Below are 24461 nucleotides of genomic sequence, written 5' to 3'. Positions count from 1 at the left end.
TTATTTTATGTATATGGATATTTTACCTGCATGTATATATGCACAACATATGTGCAATGTCTGTAAGAGACTCAAAAGAGGATGTTGGATCCCTTGGAACTGGAGTTGGTTGTAGGATTTCATGTGGATACTGGGAATTAAACCCAGCTCCTCTGGAAGAATAGCCAGTGCTCTGAACCACCAAGGCATCTTTTCAGCCCCCTTTCCTTTGTGTTTGTTTGTTTGTTTGTTTGTGACAGGATCTTTCTATGTAGCCCTGACTGTCCTGAAACGCACAGAGATATCCATGCCTCAGCCTACTGAATCTGAGATTAAAGGCACGTACTCTGGGCTGGACTTCCCATTTGGAGTTCTTCGTAGAACACATGTATTATCTATGATTAAGACTGGTTGAGCCCCAGAGACTGGGGGTTCCTCACTCATTGTGTGAGGCCAAGATTGTGTCCCTCCTACTGTCACTTGACTGCTCCGCAGAATGGTAAAACTTGGCAACATCCCTTTATAGAGCTCAAAGTCACACGCAAAATGTTGCTTTGTAAAGGGATGCTCGAAATGACTTTCTATGACTTTCACGCTCATCTGGTGACCTGAAGCAGACCCAGGAATCTGGACTCTCAGACTACCAGTTGCCCCAGCCCCACTGTCCTTCAGCTAGGCTGAATTCTTCCTTAGCTTTGGGCCATAGCAGTTGAGTTAGGGGGAAGGTGTTTTTCCTCCTCCTTTTTCTCTGATCCCAGAGAAAAGTCTATTTTCTAGTTCTTGCGTGGCACTTTCCTTCCCACAACTGGGAATTCAATGTCAGGTCTGCTGAGGTGGGGCATAAGCCCCTAAACCCCTCGCCCCACCACCACCACCACCACCACCACCACCACCACCACCACACACAAGGGGGGGAGTTTCTCCATGAGTTCGCCTCAATTGATGGTGGTCTGGAGTCTCCCGTTAGTGTGCCTCCCCCACCCCGCCCCGTCCCCACAGAGAAGGTACACCTAGGGTGGGGTTTGGAGACTTTCCATAAGGCGGGCAGTGGTGGCTCACGCCTTTAATCCCAGCACTTGGGAGGCAGCAGACTCAAAAGGAATTTTGAATTCGAGGCCAGCCTGATCTACAGAGTGAGTTCCAGGACAGCCAGAGCTACACAGAGAAACCCTGTCTCCAAAAAAGAAAAAAGAAAAAGAAAAAAAAAAAAACAGAAAAAGAAAACGCTGCACAGGTGAGGCTCGCGGGAGCTAGGGCAACTGTTTCTCCCGTGGGTTGGTCCTCAGATAGCAAACAGCCAGGAAGCTTTCTTACTCATCTAAAAGGCCAAAGGAAGAAAACACTGGGTCTAGCCAAGATGGAGGAAGGCGCAGCTTGAGGAGATTGGAGGTTGGGACTGAGGTGAGTGAGGCCCAGTGTACCTTTTCCAGCCTAGTAACTCGAGTGAGTTAAGGAACGCTTGCTCTGCTGGAAACCGAGCCGGGTACCAAAGGGACCTTACTGTCCTCTTCTTCGGACCGGCTTGTCTTTTCGTATTGGCCCGCCTATATTATCTGTCATCTGTGACTGTATACACAGGCAAAATCTGGGCTACAATAGTCCGAGGGCTGAGCACTCCACGCCGCGGAGTCAGCCTTGACCGGGGGTGGCGCTGCGGAGCGGTGAGAGCGGAGGCCAGGGCGCACGGAGCCGGGAAGGAAGCGCGGCCGGCGAGCGGGGCGCCAGGCTCGGCCTCCAGCGCCCCCGAGCCGGGCCGGGACGCGCCAGTAGGGCGCTGGCGGCGGCCGGGGGCTGACCTCGAGCGCCGGAGAGTCTGCGCCCTCCCACCGGCCCGCGCTCGCCTCCCGCCGCCTCGGGTTAGGCGGCGGCGGTCAGTGCGCACCTCATCAATAAGACCTGACAGGCCGCCGGCTCCGCGGCCATCCATCACGCCGAGCGGCGAGGGCGGCGAGGGAGGCGAGGGCGGCGGGCACGCGGGGCGGGAGCCGCAGCCTCCCGGAGGCTCGCGATGCTCGCACCGCTGGGTGGCGGGCAGCGCTCTGCTCTCCAGCAGATTACTACACGTCACTCCGCTCCCCAGGGTTTAAAGATAGATCAGATTACTTAGAAATGGTCGGTGCAACCCACCTATTGTGTAGGTGGGGAAACAGAGGCCAGACTAGGTGTTGACACACCTGGAGCCTCACAACTAACTGTACGGAGACTGAGACTTGAGCCGAGCCTTCGTTCGGCTCCTCACTGGGACACCCAACCTACGCGCCATCCACGCTGGCACCCGGTACAGCCAAGAGCCACGTAGGACTAGTGAGGCGGGCTAAGTCGAACCTGTCAATAAAACCACCTACACATTAAGAATAATAGGCTCCGGGAACTTGAGGTGTAGCTTAGCTGGAAGAGAGCTTGCTTGGCGTGCCCGAAGCATTGGGTTCTATCCGCAGAACCCAGGACACTAGTCACGATGGCTTGTAATCCCTCCACTTGGGCAGTAGAAGCAGGGGATCAGAATTTCAAAGTCATTCTCCATTCTCAGCTACACAGTTCTAAGCTACTATATGAGACTCAATTTCAAGAGGGAGTAGAGGGCTCCTTGAATTGATTTAGCATTTTCAGTTTCACTCTCCTTTTCTCCCAGGAAGGGAACATGCTAGCCCCTCATACGTTTATCTGTTCCTTATGCTGTTTACAGAACTCATTTCCTTACTGATTTGTCCTCACACCAACAAAGTTTCCTTCGCGCCTAGCAGACACTAAGCAGTTCTCATAAGGGAATTGTTACCAAGCATATTTGCTGGGGGGTGGGGTATGGGGGCAGGCTGGGACAATGACACTCTGACTCAAAGTCTGTACAAACCTTGTAGTCAGCTTCACCCCACCACAGACAGGGTGGTTCACAGCACCCTGATTTTGGGGGGAGGGAGGGGCGGTTCAATACCGGGTTTCTCTGTATAGCCCTGGCTGTCCTGGAATTCACTTTGTAGACCCGGCTGGCCTTGAACTCAGAAATCCCCCTGCCTCTGCCTCCCAAGTGCTGGGATTAAAGGCGTGAGCCACCACCTCCCAGTTTACAGCCCTGATTTTATTTTATTTATTTATTTATTTAAACTCAGGCCTTTCTAAGGCAGGTGGAAGCTGTTGTGGCCCCCCACAGAGAGCCCTTCCTTTTTCTTTCCCCAAAATGTGCCTGGGCCAGGGTGTTCCAGCTGCAGATCCCAGCATCTCACTACTTGGTTCTGCCTTTCCCACCTCACTTATTATTTTCCTACTGTTTCATTAGGAAGGCCCCATACCCACCCAACAACCAGGTCCCCGCACCCCCAGCTTGGACAAAGCTCCCCAGCCCAGAAACTGACCAAGCTAGACTGCTTCATTTCTAACAGGAAACATGTTTTGTGAAGCTTGGAATTGTCTTGGGTACAATTTCTCATAAACATCACCTGAGTGTGATGACAGTGTCAGGGCATTGGAGCACAAGGAGAACTTTGGTCTTAGAAGCAGGATGTCATATTGGGTTGGAAAGGCTGAGTTTCCAGTGGCTTTCTTTGGCCTATTCAGCACACCTAGCATAAAACCTGTTATTCCCCCAAGCTTTGAACTTGGCTTACACAGAACTTGACTGCACAAAAAGAAAGAAAGAAAGAAAGAAAGAAAGAAAGAAAGAAAGAAAGAAAGAAAGAAAGAAAAGAAAAGAAAAGAAAGAAAGAAAACCAGTCTTGCTGACCTTCCAGGTTTCCCAGCCCCACTATCCTTCTCCCAGTTAGCCGGAAGTTACAGGCTTCTCAGGAGGCTAGGGTAGGATCGAATTTGCTCCTGTGTCAACCTCTATACAAACTCCTGTGAAGTGTGTGCGTGTGTGGTGTGTGTGATGTTGGCAGCACATCCAGGATGGAACCCTGTAGCTAGCTCTGTGAAGCCAGTTTGAGCAATGGCTGAGGAGCAAGGCTGGAGTCTGCATCTCTTAAATAGAAGCCCAGAGCTCCCTGGGTATCTAAATCACCCTCCTGAGTGGGAGTCAAACATGTGTCAGGAGTGGAAGCTCCCTGGAGACTGAGAACCGGGCAGAGTAGAGGGTGAGGGAACTGAAGAATTTTATCTTGCCTCACCAACATCTTTTTTACTATTAGATTTATTGACATGTACTTCCAAATTGTAAACCTACTCCTTTTAGTGTACAGTCCTATATCTGTTGGCAAACAGCAACACAATCAAGATGTCAACTGAATAATCCTAACTGCTCCTAAATTTCTGCACTTGCTCCCACACCCTCAAGTAACTCTGCCTCACCCTGTGGTCCTGGCTTCCTCTGATTTGACTTCAGTGCTATGGTTGTGTCTTTTTCAAAATGCCATGTATAGATGGTTTTTAAACACGGTCTTTTGAATCTGAATCTTCTTCCATGGCATTGAACACATTACAGATTATTCATGCCCTTGGGTGTCGTTGTAATTCATTCATGTTTGTTGCTGACCACTATTCCATAGCGTGGTTGGACATAGTTTATCAGTCTCCCACTTGAGCTTCCTAGTTTGGAGTAATTATGAAAGAACCTATAGGGTTTGTTTTGTTTTTAAGATACCTGTGATGGAGAATCTAGGCATGTGGCTCAGCCAGTATTAGCGTACTGCCCTAGCATGTGTGAAAACCCTGGGTTCAAACCCAGATCAGAATAAAACTGGATATGGTAGTGGTAATTCTAGGACTCTAAAGGTGGGGGTAGGAGTATCAGAAGGTCAAGGTCATCCTTCATCCTCAACGACATGGTAAATGCGAGGCCCCCTTGGGGCCACTCTGATCTTGTTTAAATTTTTTTTTTTTTATTAAAATTGCCAGGCGGTGGTGGTACATCCCTTTAATGCCATCACTCTTGGAAGGCAGAGGCAGGCAGATTTCTGAATTCGAGGCCAGCCGGGGTCTACAGAATGAGTTCCAGGATAGCCAGGGCTACACAGAGAAACCCTGTCTCGAAAAACAAACAAACACGCACAGAAATAAATAATCAAAGCTACTCCACCTTACATTGCAAATGTAGGACCTGTTGGACAACCTTCAAAAGAAAGAGCAAGAAAGGCACTGGCCCTAACAAAGTAGCTTGTGGAGTAAGGTCAGGGGATCAGCAGGGAGTAAACCTGCTGCTTTTTTGAGGAATCGATCTCTCGATTGATTGGTGGCATAAGAAAGTCGTTACCTGCTCTGCACTCCTGCGTCCCACTCATTGGAAAGCAGCGTGGACATCAGGAAATGGCATGTCTGGAGACTTCCTAGGGGGAGAGCGGTGCGGGGCAGATCTGGGTTCTGCTCCTCTCCTCTAGGAACAGCCCTACTCTCTGTGAAGTGGAAGGAGAAGTCTGGAGCGGGGCACCGGTGCCGCCGGGCGCCATTGGCTCCCTGTACCTTGGCACCCATTAATCCACTTCATTCCGGGTTTCTTTATTCTTCGGTTGTTCTCCCTTCAAATCCTGGGGTCTTAGCAATTTGTTATTCACATCTCTGGGGAAGAACTCATAGTTTTAAAGAAGAGTGCACCCTGTCCCTGGTGTAACCAAGTGTGAGGCTTGTCTGTCAGAGTTGACTCAATTCTGAAAACCATTAAGTGTGCTGTGACGGCAACAGGAGTCATAGTCGCCAAGGCTCCACGCTCCCCTTCTGCCTTCTGTGGATGCGAGGTGCTGGAACCAAGGGAGGGGAAGGACCCGCCACTCCAAAGGCACCTGCTACAGCGGTGGGAAGTGGATAAGCGTGGGCTCTGTTGCTAGTCCTTGACTGGAAGGCAGGGTCAGACAGGGTGGTTAGTCACTTCGGGAACAGTGTTACCTCCTGCCTCCTTCGCTGCCGCCCACCCTCTCACCCCCATGTCCCTCCCCAAGCTTGGTTCTGGGCCTGAGTCAAAGCTAGTTCAGACGCTGTTTTTGCACTTGGTCTTCGAGCTTCCTTGACATTTTCCTGTCTCTCTGGGCCCGCCAAGTCGCGGCGCCTACTTGGGCGTCTCTCGCTCAGGGTCACCTCTGGCTCCACGCGGGTGAGGTGAAGGGTGCTAGGGTCGCAGGCTTTCTTTCCGGCCACCTCGGTGTGAGGCAGTAGGCCGCCTGTGCGGAAGCAGGGCCAAGCTGGCGCTTAGAACAGTAGGTCTCTGGGGTCTCTCCGGGTCGCCCCTGGTGTGCGCGCGCGCGCGCGCGCGCGCGCGTGTGTGTGTGTGTGTGTGTGTGTGTGTGTGTGTGTGTGTTCGGAGTCCTTCAAGGGAAAGCGCTGGTGTCTAGTTGTAGAGTCGGAAGAGGGACGCACAGCAGTTCTGTAAAGCCCTGTGACTGCCAGGGAAGGTGGTGGGGACCCGAAAGAGGCAACCCATCAAGGACTGCTGCTGGGTAGCTCTGACATCTCAGAAGGCTTAGGTCAGCATAGTTCTGTTCTGGAATAGTCTCCTTCTTTGGCACCTAGCCCTAATCATTCTGACCAGTTTTGTGTCTTTGTGTGTCTGAAGCCTCCACTCTCAAGCCGACCCTCCCCCACCCCGCCCCCATCTGCCATTTGACAGTCTACCTATTTGATGTGTTTTCATCTGTCTTCATTTTATGGGAAGATGCTGGCTAGGACAGCGCCAAGTTTTCACCCTTGGAAGTTCTGGGCACCTTTCTGCCTTCCCCCACTCCTGGTCTCTGCTTTATTTCTGTCTCTGTTCCTTTCTCTCTTTCTTCTTGTTTTGTTTTGTTTTGTTTTGTTCTGTTGTTGTTGTTGTTGTTGTTGTTGTTGTTTGAGACGGGGTGTTTTTTCTGTATAACCCTGGCTGTCCTGGAACTCACTTTGTAGACCAGGCTGGCCTCAAACTCAGATATCCGCCTGCCTCTGCTTCCCAAGTGCTCTCTCTTTCTTCTTGTGTTCATGCTCTCCACTTTCCAATTTTCTCTGGTCCTGATGTCTGACAGTCTCCTGTCTTTCCAGGATTTAATGGATCTGGACCTTTTGAGATGTCAGAATCATGCAGCAGCGTCCCTTGTCCCTTGGTGGGCTGCCTCTCTAAGGTCCCCACCACATTCCTTGCCAGTCACAGCCTCATCAGTACTGAGCTAGCTTCTCCAGTTAAACTTGACTTCCAGCTTCCGGTCTACATCCAGACATCCATTCTTCTTGCCCATCTCCAGCTTCTAGCCTTACCTGAGGTATAGCCTAGAAGTTGATGGGCAATTTGTAGGCAGGGATATGCTCAACCTGGACTGGATTAGCACTCTGCAGATCTGTCCCTGGCCCCAGTGCCTTCCTCTGTGACTAGATGGAAAGATTCCCATAGACCAAAACTTTTTTTTTTTTTTAAAGAGCTTTCCGCTCTCCCAGAAACACCAGAAATACTATTAACAGTCCTCTTGCCTAGTGGTATGTGATTTTAAGGAAGGGAAAGCCAGAGACAGAGACAGGTACAGCTCTGTGAGTTTAAGATCAGCCTGGTCTATATACAGGGCTCTGCCTCAAACAAAACAAATAAGCAAATCTTTCTTGCAAATTCAGCCATTCAGCAAACACTTGTTGAACACATACTGTGCATCGGCCTCAGTTTTCACTTCACAGAGCTTTCTGGAGGGTGTGGTGATGTGAAAATTAATGCCAGCAGCCACAGACAAACGAATTTCTAACCTCAGGGACAAAAGACCTAAGGATAAATCAAATGAATGTTTAATAGGGAATTAATTAATGGCACTCTATCTCTGGGCAACTTTAAAAGGATAAATGAGGAAGGTCCCCCCCTCCCATGTGAACGAATCCAGTGCCAGTTTACCAAGAATGATCACAGAGGTGGCACCTTAGATTTCTAAGAGACCAGCCCCTACAGAGCAGATGATCAAGTTTGGGTGGGACCCCCAGAAGAGGGCAGCTCCTCTCTCTGCAGCTCCCGTTACCTGCTGCTTTATGGATATGTGCCCTTCTCTCTCTAAAGACGCTGGGAAGCAGGAAGAAGAGAATAGGGTCTGTGGGAGAAAGGGGTGTCTGCAAGTTTATTTCAGGACTCTGGGCTCCTGAACCACATGGTGACCTTGTCAAGATTAGTACTCCGGACTGAGGACCTTCCCCATTCACAAAGCCTCTGCCATCATTCATAAACTTAGCAAAAAAAATTATTTTTTTACAAAAATTATGAGGCACAGACAGTTTTGTTCTAAATTGAATTTGAAATTTTAAATAAAAGTAACCAAGAACATTTAGAGACTAAAAAATTTAAATGACTGTAACAAAGAATTTTTACAGCTACTATCAGACTATTAAGAAGATGAGAACTTGGACTGGAGACCCGCTGCCTCCACACACACTTTATACCATGTAGACTCTGAGTCCCAACCTTTCTGTGTCATTTTAAAGATGAAGGTAATAGCTTTGCCCTCCTCATTCTTGCTTTGCAATGCTTCCCCAAAGAAAAATTGTGGAGAGCTTTTCGGACCTCTTCTAGGAAATTGGTAGAAATTTGAAGGCAAGTTTTATTAAAAAAAAAAAAAAGTAAAATAGGAGAGTGACCTGTAATTTAGAAGTGTAATTTAGAAGTGAAATATGTCACCAACTGGTCACCAGACTGGTTACACTAGGAAGCATTTCCTCAGATCTATAAGGAAAGCACCCCTTCACTTTGCAACATTGTGCGATTCTTTTTTGCAACAGTAAACAATTCTTTGAAAGCTAAACTATTAAAGAGGGCTACTTTCTTTTATGGTGAAACCTCAAGATTTGACTCTAGGTGTGGGTCTAGTTCTGGGATGTATGGGAACAGAGAATTCACAACCATCCCTCTTCTGCCTGGAATCCCAAGAGCTAAAGGTCCAGGGCTGGGGGGGGGGGAATGTGTAGGGATGGGGTACATAGACTTGGCCTTGCAGGTTCTTTGGATTTATTTTTCTTTTTCTTTTTCTTTTTTCTTGAACAAGATGAGATGTGCCCAGTTGCTCTCTTGGAATTTTCTGCTTTGAACAGGGTAGTCTCAAGATTAGGGCTGACAGTCACAGAGAAAAGGGACGTGGTGTCTGTGGTGTCTGTGGTGTCAGGCTCCGTTGTTAGGACAGGAGATCGAATTCGTTCAGTGCGGGTCACTTTGCACATCTAGCCCAGATCCTTTGTAGATCCAGAGACACCACTGCACCTGAGGTGTCCGTTCTATAGGACCAAGCTGAATTTCTGTATCTTACCTCTGGCTCCCTTACCAAACACTGGAAACCGTTCGTCCAAGCTCCAAGCTGTGGTTTCTTTCCGGAACTCGTTTTTTTCTCTCTCACTGTGTGGCTTGCGAGTTGATTCCAGTTGAATTCGGAGGGGCATCTGCCTCCAGAAATGTGAACATTGTGATGATCAACGTTGACTACCGTTTAAACCAAATTACACAGGTCCCAGAGGGCACTTGCTGGTGCCCATTCCTTGCGGGGTGGGATCTCTCTTGGTCTCTGTGTGAAATCCAACATCTGCTGTTTGTTTTACCCCCCCCCGAGGAAATTCAAGTCTCAATTCCTATGTACATCGTGTTCAGCCTACAGTTTCGTTTCTGCTAGCTAGGAGGCTGGTAAGTCACAGAATCCTTCGTGAACAAGAAATAAAATGTATTGTTTTGTGCTGCAAAGATTATTTAGGAATACAGCTCACCTAAATCAGTCTTATTATGGAAAGCTTAAGGCTGGATCATTAGATGCTCCACCTCCACTCTGAGCAAAAAGATCTAAGAAGGTTGAAGGTGAGCCTGGCGCTTCTGCCCATAGACCTTGGGAAAGGAAAGCAGAAAGGGGAACGTGAGCGGAGTTGAGCCACCCTCCCCCACCCCCATCCAGGCCATCCTAGTGACATAGTCCTTAAAAATAGCCAAGTCTGAACCTCAGCGTGCCCAGCCCCCCTCCTCTCTTTGGCCTCCTTAGTCTGAGAGGAGCCTGGGAACCTCTAGAGGCAGCCGATAACCCCCCCCTCCATCTCCAGCCAGCAAGGCCTTGAAATGCTCCCCGCTCCTGGCAACGCACAGAGGTCGCCTTGGTTCTTCTGGTTCCAGCAGAGGAAGGGAGCAACTGAAGGACCGGAGGCAAGGGAGGGAGGGAGGGAGGGAGGGAATGAAGAAAAAACTAAAAGCGACCAAGAAACGCGTCTGGTTTGACTCTCAGCCCACACACCGGGAAAAATTTGTTGTGTGGGACCCAAAGTGTGGGGGTTAAGTCACAGGAAGCTGAAACAAATGTCTCTGTCCCAGGCGCCTTCAGAGTCAGAGAATTGTCTCGGGCCTCCCGCTCGCAGCAGTCAGCTCAGCGGGAGATGCCTGGAGACGCCTGGAAAGGAAAAGCAGCCTGGGACGTCTTTGGCTGATCTTAGCAAGAGCGAAGGATCACCCGATTCCCTTAGAGACTTCACTGAGTCTTCTAATCGCACTGAGCAAAGTACCCCCGGACTACCTGGGGCACCCTGCTTTTAAACCGTTAGAACCTGGTTCTCAGGAAGGCTGTTGGGTGGGTAGGAGTGAGGATGGCCTAGACACAAGGAGAATGTCGCCTGGCAGCTGCCGGAGACCTTGGCGACACAGAGGCGTATCACACATGGCTGTTCCCCCAGACACTAAGCCTCAAGCCTCAGACTTCACGGGTAACAAAACCAGGAACGCTAGGTTTGGCCCCGGAGTTTAACGCATTTTGATCTATGAGGGTCACTACTGTGAGGTAGATCTGAGATCTAAGCACACAAGTCAGAGAAAAAGAAAGAGAGAGAGCTCTTTGGCCATGGGCTGCTGTGGACCTTTGGCTTCGTTTCTTTCCTGCTCACCAGGTGGCTGAGGGTTTCTTGTAAAATAAAGTCAGGGCCACGCCATTCTCTGCATGCATCCTAGAGTCTCAGATACGAGTTTGCTGGAGGAAAGGTGGGGGAGGGTTCCTGGACGCCCAGCGATAGCCTCTGAAATCCTCAGAATACCATCCCTAAAACTTTACCAGATCTCGAACCTGCAGCCCCTGACTCTGACTGGCATTGTTTGGGATGGGTGGAGGGCTGGAGAAGGGACCCTAGTCATGGGGCCCCAGCTTCCAGGGTGCCAAAGGGCTCAAACTGGCGGCACCCGGGGTTACGTCGGTAAATCAACCAGAGTGCGGGCCATCGGCAGCTCAGCAACCCTGGGGGCCTCAGTTTTCTCTCCTCCTCTAGAGCCGCGCTGGACCTCAGGCCCCTTCGGTTTGGAAAAGAGAATTCCCCCCGCGCAGCCGCGCTCAGTCCTTCCTCTGGGATTTTCCTGAGATCCCCACGGGTTGGCCAAAGTCCCACGGGTTTTCCCTTTCAATCGTCTCCGCGTCCCAGCCTGTTCCTAGCGCCTGGGTTGCTTTTGCACCGGCCGGGCAATGGCAATCTGCTGTCAGTCTTTGAACTGCGGGAGCCGGTGCCATCCTGAGCCTTCTCAGGCAGCGCAGGGTTCTTACCGGGTGGTATTCCAGCCCCCTCCTGACCTCTCTAATCTTGTATTGGAAACCGGTGCTGGGGAGAGAAATGCGGCCTTAAAAGAAAAAAAAAAGTTTAGCCCAAAGCGCGAGAGCCACCAGAGAGCTGTTATCTGCAGCTGAAGGCTGTGGTAATCGATGGGTTATTTTTACGCGGTAATAGGGCCCTGTGATTGCTCTATTAACCTTTAGACCTGTCTGAGGGACTCTCCCCTCACAGCCCCACTGCGCCAGGGCCTACAGGCACTGACGCCGGCTCCAAACTAAGGTCTGACACCCTCCCTACCCCCACCCTAGGGAAGGAACTACAGTCCTTGAATGGGCTCCAATGTTAGAGACCAAGCTCCCCACCCCCACTTCGTCCTTTTGATTGGACCCCAGTCGGTGAGGGCTACTGGGACAGATGAGAAGGGACGGGAGATCGCAGGAGTGGGAAGAAGTGTTGGCGGCGAGGGGTGCGCGTTTTGTATAAATACATAAACTCCTGGGCTTGAGGAGGTTCTCGGCGCCTTGCAGTCTCCACCGGTTCGTGGGAAGGAGAAAAGAACGCTTGCATCTCTAGGCACGGACCTTAAGGGCCAGTTCAGGTTTTAGTGCCTCCTGACCCTCTCCTGAGCTCACTTCAAGGACCCTTTAGATCTGAGGCTAGCAAGGCACCCCGGGTGACCCAGTGCCCCACAGGCGACCATGAGCCCAGCATGCGAGGTCACCTTCTCCTCTAACCAGCCCCGCCCCTTGAACACGGCGCTGGACGCGGACCACTGAGAGAGAGTAGGGAGGAAAGAGAAGAAACTCGAGAATAAACACGATCCTTGGCAGGGCAGCAAACCGCGAGGACGTCAGGCTGCACCGAGGGCAGAGCGGAGCGCCCGTCACTGAGCGCTTTCCTTCCCCGAGAGATCCGCGCGCATGGACTTTGCCTGTTGGGGGAGCTTTGGGAAGAGTCCCGCGGGCGGGCGCCGGGCGGAGGTGCTGCTGGGTCCGTGCTCCCCCGCCCCCGCCCTTGCACGTGACTCCCTTAGGCCAGTCAGCGCAGGCGATCGCTACGCGGGGGCCCGGGGAACCGCGCCGGGAGCAAGGGACAAGCCGGAGGCCCGCAGAGTGGCCGCCCGAGGCTCCGCCGCCGCTGTAGCTCTGCGGACTCACGGAGATCGCGCCGGCTCTCTGGGAAACTGGAGCTGGCCAGGTAGGGTTCCCCGAGTCCCTGCTCTTTTCCAGGGCAAGAGAAACTCACAGATCCGCCGCTCTAGTTTGCCTGGAATAGGGAGGTAGGTAACTGGGAAAGGAGACGCCGGTCACTCCAGTGCCCCCAGATTGGCTAAAAACTGCTCCGTTTTTGACTTTGGCCTAGCGAGGACTTTAAATCGAGTGAGACTGATTAGGAGCAAAAACTGATGGGTGCTGGAGAGGTGCATTTGGATTGTTTTGGAGGGAACATGAATCCTTTTAATCCGCCCTGTTTGCAGATTCTCCAGCTCTGCCTTCCATCCCACTGGCCAGGGCTCGTGTAATCTCTCTGACCGACTGACCCTGGACAGGCCGCATAGCCCACACTTTGGGGTTCAGACAGGATAGTGTCTCCAGCCTGCGACGCAGGGAGTGCAGGGTGGCGGTGACAGGCAGCCGTGGGACCTGGGGGAGGGCTGGAGGCGCTCGGAGATAGTCTCAGAAGCTTGCGGATCTCTTCTGCTTTCTATCCAACCTCCTCAAACTCCTCTAGGGCTCAAGAATTGTGTGTGCTACGCACTGCTGAATACTACCCACATACACCGCTTTCCCGGAGAACGCGACCCAGGGCCAAAACCCCGGCGGACATCAGGGATATTCCTGGGTCGTCAGCTCTAGCTCCCCTGATATTCTATCGCTTAGATGTGGCCCGGGAGGGTTGGCAGTTGTTACTCTTGGGGGAGAGATGTCTGGGTGGTGAACTTTCACCAGGTGGAAGGAAAGAGGGGCTTTTCGGTTGAAAGGAAGAGGATAGTGAGGGCCCCGGGCAGTAGAGGATCTGGGGAAACAAGGCCGCGCTGCTGGGAAGCACCTCGGGAATTTATTTCCTGTACCTTTGGAAAAGGAAGGCAGCCAGGAAGGACGCTTTGGACATTCGAAGAAAGAAAGGTTGCTAGGGGAGATTGGTCAAGAGTCATTACGGAGGGTTAGTGTATACGTTGGTTAGTGACCATTCTCAGTGTGGCGGGACCAGAGAGATCTGCCGCCCCGTAAAAGACACATTCCAGCGCGGTGTATTTTCTGACTCTCAAAAACAGAAGAAGTCCGGAAGAGCTGTGGACTAAATCCTGAAAAGAGAAAAAAATTTCTCTCTGTTTGGGAACCTGGTGAACTTTGTAGGGTGATTTGAAAGAAAGAGAAAAGTCTAGGCCAGGCCGGACTAGACTTATGTGAAAATATGGAGGTGACTGGGCCCTAGATCACAGATAGGCAAGGATCCAGTTAGGAGAATGGTTTCTGGCCTTTCCAGAAAAGAGGGATATCTTCTCCACCTTCTATTGTTCTAGAAATCCTACATCAGGTTAAAGCATCACTCATTTGAAACTTCAGAGAGCTTCTGCACACACGCCTGAGATCCCAAACTGATTTAGTGCTTGCATTTTTTCAAGCTTGCACATTAACACCACATGTATACTGTAAGTTAGATTACAGAATTCCAAATATCTTCTTTTAACTGCTGGTAGTCGAGAAAAGAAAACTTACATTACCTTAAAAAAATATAACTTCCTGAATTGACATTATAGAAAGTGCAATTAATTAGGACAACCACTTGATTTAAAAATTAAATGGTGGATTTTATTTTTAATCAGTGTAAATCTGCATAGGTGCTTATTGGAGTCCAGAGATTTCCAGGGAGTTTAAAGCTTTATGCCTTTCTTTTTAAAGGGAAAAACTGGTGATCTCACGTCAAGTTTTTTGTATCCATCCTCCAGCCAACTTTTCTAGGGGGAAATGTCCAACCACTAAGCCGACAGTTTATTGAATTGCTAGAAGGAAATATTCAACCACTGAGCTGGTAGTTTATTGCACATTTTTAAAAAGTAAATATAAAACAATTTATCAGTTACCATGTGACTGCACACTTTGTCACGATTCCATTGTTGCTAGAGATGATGCAAATGGGGGAAACATTAGTGCATATACTAAATGCCCAATTCCAGAATTTTACAGTAATAAAGATGATGATTGATTGTAAGTATAAATTGCATCCCTGGTACTCTCTTTCGATATAAACTGGAGATCTGCACTAATAGCAGTTCTGTTGAATAATCTGTGTGTCTATTGTACGAGGCTTCTAAGATCTGGTTATGAATGTTTTGTGTGTATTACATTATAATACAGCCATAATCCTCCAATGACTGTAAGACACCTATAATATTTGCACTTTACAGATGAGGGACTGAAGTGTCTAAAGTTATTTATTCAGGAAGTGGACAGGCCCTGGGGTTTGTATCTAGTTCATTTAATATTATTGCAGATGCATCATTGACTAAAATAGAAACCAATCAAAAGTAGCTGCCTCTTCTTAAGGGGAATTGCAAATACTCAAAGCCCTCCAGTGCCCCACTTCAAGTGTTCTTTGATCTTCAACAAGTTTCACCTATACTGCAGTCCTGTCTTCAGGGAAATAACGAATGTAGACACCCTTACTTAATAGAGGTACAGGGAGGAAGGATTGAAACTAACAGGCATGTTAGGAAAATAGAGACCCCCCCCCACACACACCCTAGTCTCTGGTAATACCAAGACACAGGATGCCAGGAAGGATGCTATCAAGCACCAAGAATCAATTCTGATTAGGGTGGATCTTCAGTTCCACAGGAAAAAGTCATCCAGGGAGCTGAAGTGCTTCCCCCGAGTTCTGTGACCTTGCTCAACCCGCCTGCTTTTCTGGTCCTCATATACAGTCTGCAAAGTGTTTAAAATGTAACTATTTGCAGAAACGTGTGGCTTGTCTGATTTGACACCCACATGATGCACAGTACGATTAAGGAGTTTCACAATCCTTTTTATGGTTTCGCTAACACTTGCTCATTTATAAACATTTAGATTCTACCTCTAGGTGTTCGGGTTTTTTTTTTTTTTTCTTGTTTGGTTGGGTTTTTTGTTTGTTTGTTTATTTGTTTTTTAGATTACAAACAAAACTTTCCCGGGTTGCTGGTTTTTTTTTTTATAAAGTTTGTTATCGCCTCCGCCCAAACTACAGAACTGTAGTTTCTTGTTTGGTCAAGAAAATGTTTGAAGAGAGGAGGGGAAACAATTAAAACTTAAAAAAAAAAAATAGAGCTCTTTTGAGTCCTTACCATTTTTCCGCGCTCAAAACCTTGTGTTTACAGTATACTAAGGCAAAGAAAAAGAAAAAGAAAAAGAAAAAAAGAAAAGAAAACGAAAAAGAAAGAAAGAAAAGAAAAAAGGGAAAAGGTGAAGAATTAAAATTAAAATTAAAGTCATTTCTGATAAGCAATATCAAAATAATTGACCCAGAGCTCTACCAAGAACTTCATGCTGGAGACTTAGGTCTCCCTCGGGGATCAAACAAAGGCGGCTACTTTCGGCTGTACTGGGTGATGGCCACCCTAGGCAAGAGAAGGGTGGTTTCGTTTGCTGTGCGGGAGAAGCCTTGGAAAACAGGAACACGGTTCTGAAAAAACCTGTGGTGAGCTTCTCTCACACTTGTTGCCTTTTCTCCTTCAGGACTGCCGCTTCGCTTCGAAGGGACCGGGCCTTCTTTGTCCTTCTTCGCTGGAGCCGCTCTGGAGCTAGCAGCTGCGCCTGGGTGTGTAGCAGGCAGAAAGCAAGGACTAGGCTTCGCTAGCCGGTGGGTGATCTGAAGGCCTGCTCAGGGTGTTCGAGCCCAGCCTCGACTGCGTCTGGGCACCTCCAGCCTCTGGGCCCTGGAGTAGAGTCCGCCCTCCCGCACAGTTTCTGGAGCAACCACAAATCCAATTTAGGATTTTCTTTTTCCTGAGCAAACCAGAGGCTAGAGATTGCTGCTCTGATGCTGGATTTAATTCGTATATATTTTAAGCGAGTTGGGCCTCTCCTCGTTTATTGATCTCCGTCTTTTTGGTTTTTTGTTTTTGGATTTTTGTTTTGTTTTGTGTGACAGTTCCGCACACCCGCATTCTAGTTCTTGTCGCTTTGGTCTGCCTCGAGCCCGCGTGGGCTCCTTGACTTGCAAGTAGAGAGAGCACACCGAAGCTCAGAGCTTGGGGCGATGTACCAAAGCCTGGCCATGGCCGCCAACCACGGCCCCCCGCCCGGCGCCTACGAAGCAGGTGGCCCTGGCGCCTTCATGCACAGTGCGGGCGCCGCGTCCTCGCCCGTCTACGTGCCCACTCCGCGGGTGCCGTCCTCTGTGCTGGGCCTGTCCTACCTGCAGGGAGGTGGCAGTGCGGCTGCAGCTGGAGCCACCTCGGGTGGCAGCTCCGGGGCCGGCCCGTCGGGTGCGGGGCCTGGGACCCAGCAGGGTAGCCCCGGCTGGAGCCAGGCTGGAGCCGAGGGAGCCGCCTACACCCCGCCGCCCGTGTCCCCGCGATTCTCATTCCCGGGGACTACTGGGTCCCTGGCGGCCGCTGCCGCCGCTGCCGCAGCCCGGGAAGCTGCAGCCTACAGCAGTGGCGGCGGGGCGGCGGGCGCTGGCCTGGCCGGCCGAGAGCAGTACGGGCGTCCGGGCTTCGCCGGCTCCTACTCCAGCCCCTACCCTGCCTACATGGCCGACGTGGGAGCATCCTGGGCCGCGGCCGCCGCTGCCTCTGCTGGCCCCTTCGACAGCCCAGTCCTGCACAGCCTGCCCGGACGGGCCAACCCTGGAAGACACCCCAATCTCGGTGAGTACCTTAGGGCCTTGAGCCCAGTCTGGGGCATTCAAGTTTCCCAACTCTGATGGGGTTGGGGAACATCTTTGATGCAAGGAGCCTCCCAGGAAGGCAGCACGGAAGTCAGAGACTCCAGGTGGTGGTGGTGGTGGGCCACAGTGATGATGAATAGCCTGGCCACCAGGATCCAGCAATGTCTGCGCAGCCTACTGGTGGCAGTGGGGGGGTGTTGGGGTCTCTAGGATCAGCAGGAACAGTCTGGATGTGATATCTGGGATTCTGCCCCTGCTTCCTCCATCCCTTTCCTCTGAGACCTCAACAAACTTGAGACCTGCGCCATTTGGCAACCAGGTTAGAGGATCCCCCAGGGTTGCAGATGACTCTCCTGTAGGGGGTCTTCACGCCGGAAATAATGAGATCTGCAAAGGAGACCGCCAGAGGTGGGTTAAACTGGAGCCTAGCCCCGCGAGTCCTCAGGCACACTCTGGGGTCTCATGGAGCCGCTCCCTGGTCAGATACTTTAGGTCAGTGTCTGGGGACAGTGCAAAGGGGTTTCTTTTTAATGCCTGGATTAAATGGAGATCTTGTAGAGCTGCCTCTCCTCAGGAAGCCAGATTAACCTTAACAGTGGCCAGTATGCCCATCCAATGTCAGACAGCAACTTGCCCACTTACACAATCTACACTGAACTAACTTTCAGAGGGGCCCTAGCCACTTGGGCCAGAGGAAAGAAAGGAAAGTGGCTGTCCACTCCTACAAGATGCCAAAGACCCTATTTGGGTAGAATGTCTGGAATGGAATGGAGGTGCAGTTTGGATGGAGCTGGCTCTAGGGGACAGGAGGAAGCACAGACTTGAGAAACAAAGTTAATGTTTATTGACTACCTACTAAGTGCTAAATCCTTTTGCATTTGCTGTCACTTTGAAGAGTAAAGTCTATCCCTTGCCACTCCCTGGGTGGCCATGGAAGGTCCCACAAAGGGGGGGGGGGTCTAGCCAAACATACATCCCAGGTAAACTGATTAACAGGAGTGGCGCCAGAGCTGGGTTTGTGGCTGCCAAAGTCGTCCTCCCCTGCAGGGCCAAGAAGACAGCACCCAGAAGAAGAAGCACAGAGCGGGATGGTAGTGTCTGTCCATCTGGTTGAGGCTGGAAATTAGTCTGTGGGGCAGCAGCCTTGGCCTGAATCCTTAGGAGCTGAGTTCCCTCCAACTCAACCCAACTCCTAGCTTAAAATAAGAAGGAATAACTGGGTGTGATGCCCCATGACTGAAATTCCCGAGATGGGGAGGAGAGCCTGGGATACACAGCAGACCCAGTCTAATTAAAAAAAAAAAAAAAATCCTAGAATCAGGATTTAGTGTTTGGATACAGCAAAGAGTGAAGTTCCCCGTCCAAAGCTGAAGAAGACATTCCTGTAGTCAGTATAAAAGCAAAACAGAGTGTCCTGGTGTGACTGTGCCTGTGAGCACGGGAGCTGAAGGAGGTTCTCCAAGTTCTAGGATCCCCACTCGGCAAACAAAACGATAGGGTACATGCATCTCCTCTCTCCTTGAGGGTTCTCCTGTCTGCCCTACAAGTCAGCACGAGACCCTCTGCCAAGGCTTTGAAGAAGTGATCTGGGGTTGTCATGAGGGAGCATCAGGCATGTTGAGAATTTATTGTCTTTTTTTTTTTTTTTTTTTTTTTTTTTTTTTTGCGAGATAGGGTTTCTCTGTGTAGCACTGGCTGTCCTGGAACTCACTTTGTAGACCAGGCTGGCCTTGAACTCAGAAATCCCCCTGCCTCTGCCTCCCAAGTGCTGGGATTAAAGGTGTGCACCACTGCCACCACTACCACCACCCGATGTTTTTGTTTTTGTTTTGGGTTTTGTTTTTTGTTTTTTGTTGTTTTTTGTTTTTTGTTGTTTTTTTTTGTTGAGAATCTATTGTCATGCTTCCATGTGTTTGGGAGATACACTTGGGTATTTTTGTTTGTTTGCTTTGTTTTTGTTTTTAATCACATAGCCCTCAGGAGGATCTGAGGATCTGGTGGCATTGTTCAGTTAAAAGTGTTCTGTGTGAAGGTGTTTTCTTCTCCAGCCCTAGGACAGAAGATCAGACAGTCTCTGACATAGGTTGGATAAAGGCTCTACCACTAAGATATAGTCCTAGCTGCTCCCTTGCTGCATGCTTTGTTTATTGCCTGCCTATCCTTGGACATTAGTAATGCTTGGTAGTTTTAGTGAGAATCAGCCATCATACTAGCTGATGGTACCAAGTGCCTGAAGGATAAAGGTTCTCTGGGCTAACTGAGAGGCCCCTTTGGATGGATGTTATGACCACTGAGGTCTAAAACAGCATATAGCATGCTGATGTGATCACAGGCACTTTGGAGCCACCAAACCTCAGTGCCATGTGACCTTGGGCAAGTTGCCTACCTCTGTCCTTCTCTTCTCATGGTCTGTAGGGTGGCTTCAGTTCAGCTCCACTTCTCTTAGGCAACTTTGGTAATCTATGTGATGTCTAGTAATTGCTCTTTTATAAATGATAGCTCTTTTATTAATTTTTCTACTTTTTCTGGGGCTAAAGGACTTCCTAGGACTTGGCAATTTTAGTAGTAAACCTGGGACAGTCTACTGAGTAAGGATAGCTGGTTACCCTAGTTAGAGATGGAAATGTGTAAACATAGTTACCCTAATGAGATATGAAAGCTTTTGAATGACTAGTGGTAAGGTAAGGGTCGATGAGCTAAGAGCCAAGCTGAGAATGCAGGAGAGGAGCTTCCCTCTGAACGTGCCCNCCCCCCCCCCCCAAGTCTCCACCGAGGGCACCACAGGGAAGAACCTGGACCTGCAGTTACAACATGAAAGAGAGAAACACAAGCTCACTTACCCAACACATGTGCAGAACTGCGGAACGGTACAACACAGTTTGCTCTTTGCTTTAGTAACAGATTCATCTCCAAAGGTAAATCTCAGAGACCAACTCCTAAGTCTGAAACATTTTTAGTTTGTGTTGAAGAAAAATAAGCAAATGTCATTATTCCTTTTTATGAAGTTGGACTGTTTTGGTATTAATAGCTAACATCTAGCAAGTTCTTGGGCTGGCTATTAGAATAAGGCAAAAAAATAAAATAAAAATAAAAATAAAAATGATAAAACCCAACAGGGGCATGTGAAAATACCTGAACTTGGCAAGAGATAAGTTATTCTTCCCTGACTGTAATATATGTGAACTTTTAGTTCATTCCAAGTTCAACAGACCCAGGACCCTGAAGCAATTGTTAGAAGCATTAATTAGGCACAATAATGGAATTCTGTGACCTTACTGAGACGGGTACAGAGTCTTACTCATACATAGGTGCCTGGCACATGCTGGGCAAGTAGCAAATATTTGAGTAAAGATCTGGGAGGTAATTGCCCCAGGACTCTGCCCTGCCCTGGTCAAACCCCACAGAACGACTGCCTTCGTCCTTTAAGAAGCAAATTAGAACTGGGTGTGGTGGCATACACCTGTGACCCAGCACTCAGGAGGCTGAGGCAGGAGAATGGAGCTAGTCTGAGCTCCATAGCAACCCTCTGCTTAAAAAAGAAAAAAAAAAAAAAAAAAAAGCAAAGATAGAATTAGAGCCTCTCAGAGAAGAGGGGCAGAACTGGTGAGGACACTAGAAACCTAGGACCACAGCAGGGCTCTGAACCTGTGCTGCTCTCTGTGAACAGGTGCTAGGGTTAAGAATACTGGAGTGTGTGGCTGTGGCTGTGGCTGTCACAAAGTGTGGTGTGCACAGATCATGGCTTGTCTTCGTGTTTGAATGGAGTCTGGAGGTCCAGCTTCCATGCAGGCTGCGTGCACCCCTGCCAAGACAGCTAAGCCACTCAGTTCTTATGTCTTCAGGGCGGTGTGTGTGCGCACTGTAACGTTCCTGCAGCAGAGAAAAACAGCCATCTCTTTTTAAAGAACACAGTGACGTGAGGGTGAGGACCCTGCTGGAGACATTTGGCTAAATTCATGGAGATGTACTCTTAAAAACATTGCTTTTAGATTTATTTATTTTGTATGTATGAGTGTTCTTCCTGCGTGTATGTACTATAAGCGCCTGGTGCCAGAAGTGCAGGGCAGAAGCCAGAAGAGGGTATTGGATGGTCTGGAACTGGAGTTAAGTGTGGTTGTGAACCATCATGTGGGGGCTGGGACTCATGTCCTCTGCAAGGGCTGCTCTAAACTGCTGAGCCGTCTCTCCAACCTGAGATAGTCTCTTAAAAAGTAGGAGACTGGGCTGGTGAGATGGCTCAGTAGGTAAGAGCACCGACTGCTCTTCCAAAGGTCCGGAGTTCAAATCCCAGCAACCACATGGTGGCTCATAACCATCCCTCACAAGAGCTGACTCCCTCTTCTGAAGTGTCTGAAGACAGCTACAGTGTACTTAAATATAATAAATAAATCTTTTTTTAAAAAAAAAAGTAGGAGACTTTTATTGTATGTACGACACATCACAGTCTAGTCAATTTTGTGCCCATTAAGGCTTATATAGACCTAAAGCCAAAAGAGAAAACAAAAGAAAAAAGAGGAGACTGAAAGAGATTAGATATAAAAAATAGACCTTGAAACGTGGCAATGCTTGTAGCTGTTACTGGGATGCCTAAGAAATATAGCTTACTAAGGAAGAGCAATTCTTTTGTGTCTTAAAGAAATAAGTACCCCTACTATTCTTAGAGGATTTTGGGGAAAATATGAAGTTGTTTGAGGGCTCAGTGAAAATAACAGAAGGAAACAAATGTGTGCATTGCTATGGAAACAGCCCAAAAAGGGAAAAGCATTGCTCCATCTCGGGTGGGGTGGGGCGCTCAAGGTGTTCAGAGAGTTGAAGACTGAGGTCAGCGGAAAATGCTGTAGTGTTTGTTGGGTCTTTTGGGGACTGCTTTATCAGTTAGGCCAGTTGCTTTCAGAGCTAGTTCGCTTAGACAGGGAACTCTGATCCCTGAGGTAGCCTGTTGGGCTCAAGAACAATTTGTTAGTCTTAAGAAAATCAAAGTTGTTTAATTTTCCGGTTACCACCCTGAACAGGCCAATCAAAGTGGGAACTGGTTTGTGGTGCTAAGTGGAGAACCAATTAAATAAGGAAGGTGTGTTGGGGTAGCCTGGGGTGTGTCTCTGCCTCTAGTGACACCTGTCACTTGCCCGTTTGTGTCCCATGAAAAGGTCAGGCCACATTTGCTGGTGGAATATGCTCAGGAGACAGTTGTAGATAATGGCTTCTTCTGTTCCCTTCTCTGTTATTTATTTTTCCCCCCTCTTTAAATGCACTAAGAAGACAAACAGAATGTGAGGTGTGGGGGACAGGAACTCTGATACCTGTGGGTGGGAATGTTCGTTGGTACAAGCTTTGTGGATAGTCGTTGGTAAACCAGTCAAATTACAGAGTAGATAGCCCTTGACACTGAACTTTTGACTCCAAATAATGAAGTCTGAGGTACATATTTGCCACTTTGTCACCCACAATAACAAAGCCCAGAAATAACACAAATATACACTACCGGGGTGTACATTCATATGCTGCACACCCACCTAGGCAGATATGATGGTTGTCGTTATTGGGCCACATAAGATCCTTTCCGAGCCACTTAGAAGTGCTGGAGGTGCAGAGGCACTATGTTCTCGGTGTCAAGCACAGGGAGATACATTGTATTTATTTGAAAATACACAATTTCTGAAAGCCTTCCTTGGGCCCTAGGTAAAGAATTTGTAACACTGATTATTTATGGGGCGCCCAAGGGGTAGAAAAGGGGTGAGACTGGAGAAGAAGCTTGCTGCAGCCATGTGTGTTGTAAAATTGAAAATGTGCTTTGATCGACTTAACCCTTTTTGTAATCGTTTTTGTGCTTCATAATTCTGTCTAATAATAAAAATACTCATGTCGCGGGTAAAGGAACTTGCGACTGACACCGATAACTTGAGTGTGATCCCCCTGGGCCAACATAGTCAAAGGAGAGAACTGACTCCTGAAGGGGCTCTGAGCTCCACACATGCACTGTGGCACACAAATGCATGCGCGTGCGCGCGCACACGCGCGCGCGCGCACACACACACACACACAAAATAGATAAACACATAACATATAACTTTTACCCACTGAGCCTTTCTGGCCCTGATAATATTTTCTTCATCGTCACAGGAAGTTTTGCGCGTGCGCAGTGTTAGGGCTCAGCATTGCTGGATGATGGATCTTGAGAATGTCTCTCATTCTGCAGAACAGCAACAGCTCCTCAGTTCCCGCTCTGTCCAGCCACTTAGTCTGCTTCCTGTGGCTGTGACTTTGATTGCTCTCCTTACATCCTATGAGCAAAATTACACAATGCTTTTTGTCTCTTGTGTTGGGTGTATTTCACTCAGTATCATGTCTTCAAGCTGTACCATGCAGCAGTTTCTTCCTTTAAGCGAAGGGGTAGTCTATTGTGTGGCTACACTGTCTTTGCCCCTTCCTATGTGTGTGGACGCCTAACTGGCTCCCACATACCACTGTGCATCCTCCCGCCATGAATGTGCAATGGAACCTTGTGAACTTTAAAAACAGAATGATGGCTAACCGCTTTTAAATACTATTAAACAGGGTGGCCAAGGTGGCTCAATGGATAAATGTCTGCACTGTTGCTTGGTGCAATTGTGACAGCCCGAGTTTGATCCCCAGGACACATGTGAGGATGGACGCAGAGGACTGACTCGAAGGTTTTCCCCTGACTTCCACACTTAGCATGGCACGTGGACCCCACACAATAATGATGATGGGAAGAGAAGACAATGAAGCTTTTAAAAACAGATACATCATTCATAAAAAATTTTAATGGTGCTTATAGACAAGCAGGAAAGGCACATTGATTTTTGTTTTTTACTTGATTTATTCCTTTACAAACTCCAGGAATTTTCCCCATGCCCTATTTCAAGATCCTGACAAGCAGCTTGATCCATCCTTACCTGTACCCTGAATCTGTCTTTCAACTTTGCTCCTTTACTGAGGAGCTGTGGCAAGTCAATCTGCAGCTGTGGGGCACCCCTATGCCCCAAGTCCCCTCCTGGGCACAAACACTGGTATCTGGTAGTCAGTGACCACTTCTGGTGGACAGTTCTCCTTCAGGTGATTGTAAGATCAGAACATGCCGGACTGGTGAGATGGCTCAGCGGGTAAGAGCACCCTACTGCTCTTCCAAAGGTGCAGAGTTCAAATCCCAGCAACCACATGGTGGCTCACAACCATCCTTAACAAGATCT

At 49.0% G+C, this 24461-nt stretch overlaps 1 protein-coding gene across 4 annotated transcripts in view; it reads left to right on the top strand.

Annotated features, from left to right (window-relative positions):
* The window catches only part of Gata4 (GATA binding protein 4), a 74508-nt gene that overhangs the window by 14741 nt on the left and 35306 nt on the right, over window positions 1–24461 (top strand). For 2 of the 4 annotated variants that reach the window (XM_021204043.2, XM_021204042.2), the window contains exons 1-2: window positions 11806–12579; window positions 16095–17230. In XM_021204043.2, coding sequence (XP_021059702.1) covers window positions 16618–17230 — 613 coding nt within the window. In that variant the 5' untranslated portion in view covers window positions 11806–12579; window positions 16095–16617. Of the gene's footprint in view, window positions 1–11805; window positions 12662–16094; window positions 17231–24461 lie in introns of those variants that run through there. The other 2 variants (XM_029541863.1, XM_029541862.1) reach the window with 2 other exon arrangements.

This window comes from Mus pahari, chromosome 8 (genome assembly GCF_900095145.1).
Source record: "Mus pahari chromosome 8, PAHARI_EIJ_v1.1, whole genome shotgun sequence".
Taxonomy (NCBI): Eukaryota; Metazoa; Chordata; class Mammalia; order Rodentia; family Muridae; genus Mus; species Mus pahari.
Note: the sequence above shows the minus strand (reverse complement) of the source record. Positions and strands in the feature narration are given on the sequence as shown.